This window comes from Mauremys reevesii, linkage group 6 (assembly GCF_016161935.1).
Source record: "Mauremys reevesii isolate NIE-2019 linkage group 6, ASM1616193v1, whole genome shotgun sequence".
NCBI lineage: Eukaryota > Metazoa > Chordata > Testudines > Geoemydidae > Mauremys > Mauremys reevesii.
Window position 1 is genome coordinate 26,427,781 of NC_052628.1, and position 7,906 is coordinate 26,435,686.

General features: G+C 40.6%; 1 protein-coding gene across 1 annotated transcript in view; it reads right to left on the minus strand.

The window, feature by feature from the left end:
• Positions 1 to 6,449, minus strand: part of FYB1 (FYN binding protein 1) — a 106,276-nt gene extending 99,827 nt beyond the window's left edge. Inside the window, exon 1 of the mRNA XM_039544819.1 lies at positions 6,359 to 6,449. Within this exon, the coding sequence (XP_039400753.1) occupies positions 6,359 to 6,361 (3 nt within the window). The 5' untranslated portion in view covers positions 6,362 to 6,449. The remainder of the gene's footprint in view (positions 1 to 6,358) is intronic.
• Between the last annotated feature and the right edge of the window lie 1,457 nt (positions 6,450 to 7,906).

Sequence of the window (7,906 nt, forward strand, 5' to 3'; positions counted from 1 at the left end):
GCAGCTGCATACTTTGCATATGGGTTGGGACAGCCCTGCTTGGCGAAACCTCTTTACTACCCACATGTAGACCTGGAACACACACAACTTCAGCTATCAAAATGGGATCCATTTCCCCACGAACCAGGGATTGTGCAGTTGGGTTACATAGGACTGGCCTGTGCACAGACATATCCTGGCTTCCACGTAACCCATCAGTGACCAGGTGGCCTGACATACTCCAGCTCTTTCAGCTCTGCTCCCAGGCCCCCCCGTCCGCCATTCCTGCAGCAGCTGCCCATCATTATACACCAACCTTGTGTTGATCTCCTTCACTGGGATTCATTTCAAGGGCTCCCCAATTTAGGGAGATGTATCTGGCCACTGCCCAACCTTCCCCAAACACATAGGGCAGGTCTGAACACACAGAAACAACCTGCCACAAAATGAAAAACAATTCTACAGCCACCATTAGCAGCTTCCCAAGTGACTTGCATATGCAACCTAGGAGTTCACCTAATCTCTGATCTGACATGGAGCACTATCCTCACATAGAATCAATAGGACTCCTTGCGGGCTTAGGCATCTGCTCTAGCAGACTGCATTGCAGGACTTATTTTGGATGGCAACAATGGATTAAAACATTCAGTGATGGGTCCTATGCCCTTTGCGCAGTAGCACAGGGATTGCAAATTGCTTTCCCCCCCATCAGCGGGGCAGCTATTGTGATGGAGGCATTCATGCTGTAGGGAAAGGCAAATAGAGGGTAGGAGAAGGTAGCTCTAAGTTCCAACCAGGGCTCTATGGAAGACCTGCCAGCAACAAGAAACGTGCCAAATCAGCATGTCTCCAGGCCTGCCCAGCCCTGCCCCCTCCCCCTGGTCTGGGCCATCTCCACTTGCTTTGCATTTGTGACAGCTGGCTCTGGGTGCCCAGCAGAGAAGGGTTGCAAATAGCTTTTGACTGGCACCACTCTCCCCCAACCCACTTCTCTCCCACAGTTTCACACTGCCATGTGCCTGCAGCTGGGGTTCCAACTGCACATCGTGAATCCAAGCTTAATGCTTGTGTGTAAACCACAGTGCTGAAATGAAACTATAGGCCAAACCTTCAGCTGATTTAAATTGGCATAACTCTATTGACTGCCATAGAGAGATGAGATTTTACAGCAATCTGAGGCCCTATACCTCAGAATGTCACTTTTGCCCTTCTTTAGGGCAAAGAACAGAATGTGTTGTAGGGCACCCCCTTCTCCCCCCACCCGCCCCGCAGTGACACAATGCCCAGTGAATGGTTGTGCTACCAGCTCATTGAAATGAAGAATTAGAAAAGTGCTGACTGTGTATGAACAGTAACTGTATTTGTCATGATGTTTTATTCCCACAACCCTCTCCCATCTACTCTCTCTTCTGCTTCCAGAGAAATGCATGGGGGAACAAATGGACATGGTGGTCAACAAACTAAGGCATAGGTGAACTGATGACTGAAATCAGTTCCTCTGTCAAGGACCCTTCACTAAAAACATCCTATCTGTTTTCCCTGAAACAAAGGGGACTAAGCTGAGAAGTGAGGCTATCAGGCCCCCATCCATAATAAAGGACTCCAGAGAGAGAACTTGGGTATCTTCAGTTGCACCCAGAGGAGATCTTGAAGCCAGTGCAGATGATGGAGCACATAAAGCATTTTCTGAGCACAGAACAGTTGCTTGTTGGCAGGTGCAACTCAAAAGGAGCCCTTCATGTGGGAAAATGATCCCTCCCAATGGAAGGTCTTTGAAACGCTGAGCATCAAAACAAATTACATTTAGGAAAAAATATGTACATGCAACACCTGTTGTGCAAAACCTGTTATACAGGGCATCTTATAGTTCATACTGATGGGGAACTAAAAAGTAAATTTTTTTGGTAGTCTATTGGAATAAGTAGGCAACTATGTTTAAAACTGGTCAGTAAGAGCCCATGTGTGGCTCATTTCTGACTGAATATCTAGTTTGTGGATTTCAGCCAATGCTGAGAATAATCCTCTATTATTTATGCTGATTCACAGTCACAAATGTGTCTTGATTCTATGTGACAGATTGCCAAATCCTGTCTTGCTCTGACACCACAGAGCATAGTGGACGCTGACAATAACAAAGAAACTGCCATCTTCTTAGTATCTTTTACATCACCTAGTTTCTCAGCAACATTAGCCCTAGTGGGTTAAAACAAATGAGTGTTTCACTCATGCAGTAAAATAATTACATCAACCAGCTTGCTTTCTCCCAAAACAGAGCAGAAAACTAAACTCATTTGCTATGAAGACTCTTTGCATGCACCTTTGTTTGTGTAGTTAAGTTTATTTCTTCAATGAAATTTAATTTGACGTCTCTTTTTAGGTTGTTTGTTGTTTCAGTGTTTGCACTTCTAAAATCACAGTGGGGGAAGTTTTCTAAGCAACCAGATCAAGAAAGAATTTGCTAGAATTAAAAAATCTAAGCAGAATCATTCTAAAACGTGGGAGACAGCATGCTTGTGTGGAGGAGAAGCATTGAAGGCTCTGCAGGCTGAAACAATGGTGCATAAAATATCCCGATAGACACTCTTTCAAGCAGTCTTCACAGAGAGCTCAAGAAATGAACAGCCCCAGACTCTGAACTACTCTTCTACTATTAGAAATGTTCCTTCACCCTCAAAGTCATCCCCATGGGTATTGCTTTAGTCATACTGGCTGGGTGACATGGGGTAAGCTTGCATTGCATTGGAGAAACAGATTACCTCATTGTTCAACACTGTCTATCCTGTACCTTTCAGAAGTACTATGTGCACTTTTAAAAAGTGCTGTAGATAAGTGTTGCAAATGGATTTATTTCAGCAAGCTCACTCGCTTGATAGGGTTTGTCCCAAACTCTGCTAAAACACACCTAGCATTGTTCTTTCAAATCCTTCTTCAAATCTGTTACCGTTCCTTCACTATTGAGTTTACTATTTTTCAAAACATTTACTAAATTCATATTTTAATGCTGCTAGTCTGAAGTTGGTCTCTGAAAATAAGATGCTGAGGGTTTTGTCCTACTTAGTTAAAAGATGGTTTTTTTTCAAACCATCAACCAGTTCATGGCCCTAAGTATGTGCATAACTTTAAATACATGAATAGTCCCATGCTTAAAGTTATGCATGTGCTTAAGTAACTTGCTGAACTGGTGGCTTAGATTGTAAAGTCTTTGAGGCAGGGATTATCATTTATTATATTTCTATATAGTGCCTAACGTGAGATCCTGACCTGGTTGGGAACTCTAGGCACTACCACAATATAAATATTTAATAATATTAATAAAACAATTCAAATAGCCCCCAAATTGAAATGCATTTAAAATCTGGATTTGGAATTATATTTTCATCTTGATTCCTGTTGTGTGAGAATAGTAAAGAATTACAGAAAAAAGTTGATTTCTTCTCAGACTGAAGAAGGGACTTTATTGGAATAATGAACAGTATAAATCCTAAAACTACCCTCGCTCTCCGCTTCACAGTAGAGCTTCTGTCTAGAGCCTTCCCCACCTACAGATTGAAAAACACAATACACACATCTTCCCCTTCTTCTTCTATACAGTTTTCAACAAGAATTAATAGTTAACAACAAATTCTAGAGCCAAATGAGTCACCAGTTTCGTCATTCATCCTGATCTGGTCAACTTCTGGATTAGGTGCCACAGGACTCTTTGCTGCTTTTACAGATCCGGACTAACACGGCTACCCCTCTGATACTTCTGGATAAGGGTTTATTTGATCAATTCACCTGGATTCTCAAGTCTCAAATGTTCTCCTGTTTCATGCAACTGGTTTAACACTCTTATCAATAGGATTATCCTACTTCAGGGAGGCTGGGAACTAAGGATTATTTCTAACCGCATTACGCAGCTGGGTTTGAAATCAGAGAATGCTACCGATTTCTCCTGAATACATTAATCAGTTTCAGCCATGTAGTAACTTGGGTTCAGTTATATCCATTGACAGCAACTAGCATTGCCTAGTATTTTTCTCATCCAGTGTTATCAGACTGGGCCTTTGATTTAAGGTTAGGTAAGCTTCCAGCTGCATTATGGCAGTAAGGTGAAGCCCTGAAACTTCTCAGATATAGCATCCCTTAGGCTTGCACACTTTAGACAGGGTCACTTAGGAGAAAGTGCCTAGAAAAATGTTTTGCATGCTTCCAGACCATGGCTGCTTGTGTGTGTTGAAACATAAGCAAATGTCAATATTGGGTCCTGGTCATTAGATGATTAAGTGGACTCCTGGATCTATCAATCTCACACCTTAGTTCATTTCCACTTCCTGCAGCTTTGCAGAATATTGCTTATTTGCCTTTGAGAGATTTCTGGGATGCTTGTGATGCTCAGCAGAAGAGTTGAAAACAGTATCTTTGAAACAGTATTATAAAACTGTCAGTTTAAGATAAATCTAGCATAAAAATGCACAGTTATTTTATAGTACTTTGAATTGTCAGTGAAATCTGGATTCAGACTCAGCAACTTGGAGAATTTTTTTGGTAATTTTAAAGAAAAAAGCGGCTCTATTGTTCTTTATTTTCAAACGATATTGGAGCACAGAACTGGTGCACTCCACACACTTGCATACATACTCCCTACACTGAAACAAGCCCATTTGGGTGAGCAACCAGACATTTGAATTGTGCCAATAGAGTAGCTGTTTGCCAGTCACACACATTTAAATATGGAGATTTGCAAGTGCTAAGGGTACATGCAAATTTGGGGCCTTTATTGACTAACTCTAGTGATAAGGATGGAATTTCTGCAATAAATAGAAAAATCGACGTGTTATGATTGTGGGATGCTAGTCTTGTACAAATTTAGAGCCAATTTTTCCGCTCAGTTACCCCTGTGTAAAGCTAGTGTAAATTACCTTCAGTGAGTGAATTAAATTACACTGGTATAACAGAGCAGAATTTTGCCTTTAGATATTAGATAGTAGCCATCATGAATACTAGTAATTAAAATCAAAGTAAATTAGTGATGAATGAGATGCCATTTTTACATATCCCAAATTTTACTCTAAGGCTTTGAAGCCATTCCTCAGACTTATGAAATATTTCATCATTAGAGAAGGGCTCAACCAAAAGCCCAGATCCATAAATTCCAAACTTTGTGTGTGGTGGTGCAGAATAAACCTGGATCTGGATCTGAACATTTGCACATCATCTTTCTCTATATGACCACCTGACCAAATCACCCTGAACTTTGGGGTGTTCAGACTCTGGAGCCAGATCAGAGTCTTTCAGATTGTGTTAATCTGTTTATAAGTTCCATGTCAGTGCAATTGTGTGAAAGTGTTCAAATGAAGAATCTCTTACAGAATCATTACCCTTAATGAAAGGTTGCTTCGTTTGCATATATACCATGATGAAAATATATAGACACACAGTACTTCTACATCACCCCCAGAGGAAAAGGCAGCCCATACTAAAAGCTACTCTCATTCAGACTTCATATTGTTCACCCCCTAGCCACCATCTCCTGCCTCCAATCATTGATCAGGATTTCCTAATAAAATATCTAAAAAATTTAAACTTTATAGTATTATACAGAAGACTTGTATTCTACTGAAGTTTTATTTTTAAGGAAACACATCTAAGATTTACTAAAATGTGCAGCTCTATTGTATAGTCACATAAAATGCTTTAAGTTTTTTAGCTATGATGTTCTTACATTTCAAATTAGGACACTTTAAAGGCTTTCTGGAGGTCTAATTAAAGTGCTTGACTCATTCCCATTTCCAATGTGTGGCTGTTGCTACACACTCACATTGGCATCAGACTCCCTAAGATACACCACATTTTTTTCCCTGCTTATTCTGGAAGGAAACAATTGTTTTCGCTTTCTTAATTTCAAATGCTAGAATCAGTAAAATACACCCTTTCATGTACAGATCACTTGGGCCATATCTACATTACAGTGGCACTGCAGGTGTACCACTATAATGCTATACTGTAGATGCTTCCTACCTCAACGGAAAGGGATTTTCCATCAATGTAGTTAATCCACTTCTCTGAAAGGCTGCAGCTAGGTTGATGGAGGTGTTCTTCCACTGACCTAGCTGCATCTACACCTAACTACAGCACTCAGAGCTGTGAAAAACGTTGTGCCCTGAGTGACAATCAGGTTGCTCTAATTTTTAAGTGTACACCAGGCCTTGGGAAGAGACAGTAAAGAAATTAAAAAGTTTCATCATTCACTAAATAGCAGGAAGTTCAACTGCAGGGAACTGAAATGAAAATTGCTGGGAGCAGACGAACTTTTACAGTCATGTCCACTGTAGTTTTAGTCCTAGGTCATATGGCATGTGTGTATGAAAAGTAAATGAATAGAAAATTCTGTACTTACCATAGCTTCAGCAACTCAGTGTCTGCAAGTCTGGTAAAGAGCATGTACTGCAATATTGTGAGGCAAAAATGTTTCTGTCCTTCAGAGTGCACTTCCTTTTTTGAAAGTCTATGTGGTCTGTCCAGCCTTCACAGGAAGCCATAACAGCAAAATCCTTGTTTTGCATATTATCAGAGGCCTAACAATGCTTATAGCTGTATGTATTTTCTTGGGATACAATGTAGTGCTGAGAAGGACAAGTGAAAGTGAAATGACATATGTTCATTATATAATCTTCAAAAGGATGATAAACAGGTTATAACTAGGTGAGAAAATAGTATAAACATTTTCCCACTAGTGTTTGGTTGAGTTCAAAATAGTATTTTGACTCCTTTCTTTTTAAAAGCCTTCCATGCTTGCTTTCCAGCAACATTCAAATGCTCAGGCTTTGCTAACATCCTCCTGAATCCGTCACCTTCCTGCTCTAACACTGAGGGGTGTTTGGAATTTGAATCCAGAACCCTGCCTATAACGGGTGGAGCAATAACCCTCTGTTCAAACACCTCTGAACATTTGGCTGTTCAAAATTCAACTCTAGATCGAAACAGAAAGGAATGATCAAACATGTTCCTGCTCTCTCACAGGGGGAAATGTGGTCAAGCTAGTTTCTCTATGCCTCAGTTCCCCTCTGTAAAAAAACGGGAATAACAGTACTTCCCTATCTCACAGTGTGTTGTGAGGATCACTACACTACAATATTGTGAAGTGTATCGGTACTTCTTCAATGGGAGCCTATAAGTAATTAAGATAGGTCCATGCTACAAAAGTCTAATCTCTCTTTAATTAAAAAAGAGAGCCCCTCTAATCTATTTGCTTAGATAGCAAAAATCAGAAGTAGGGGGAGCGATGGTGCCTTTTCTGGTGTTCTTATCTTTTGTCAGCAATGCCTTCCTCAAAGCCTTTCTGTAAGAACCTTCAGCGACTCAGAGCCTGAGGCAGATGTGAGCCAACCCAGCCTGCCTCACATTTCTTGTGAAATCAGCATGGGCGTTTTCATGCAGAATAATCACTCTGGCATGCTTTGAGCAGCATGCATGTAGAGTAACCTATTTTACTATGTGTGCTATTTTCCGCCCCTGAGTTTTACAATGGGTGTGAAAACTTTAAGTATAGATTTAGAAACCTCTGTCATGAGCAGCAGAAACAATAGCTCTGGCAAGAGTGTCTTTTGGTGCTATGTTCACTTGCTCTCCCACACTCACATATAGTAGTTCTCAAATGTTGCCTCTCCTGGCTCCCACAAAGAATTCATAATAAACCAAAACGTTAGTTCCATGAATATTCAGAGCTTTAAAAACTAGGAAACCCCCCCAAATAGTTTCTTAAACATTTTATTGACTAAGCATGTGGATCTAACTCTCAACAGGATGTGTGGTGAAGAGCAGGAGATGAGATAGTAATTAAATTAGATAAAGGGTTTTTTTAGAAAAATGTGATGTCACAATAATGGGATTCCACCGAGACCAGTAACTCTTCACCCAGCTCAACATATAAAAAGTCTGACATGTC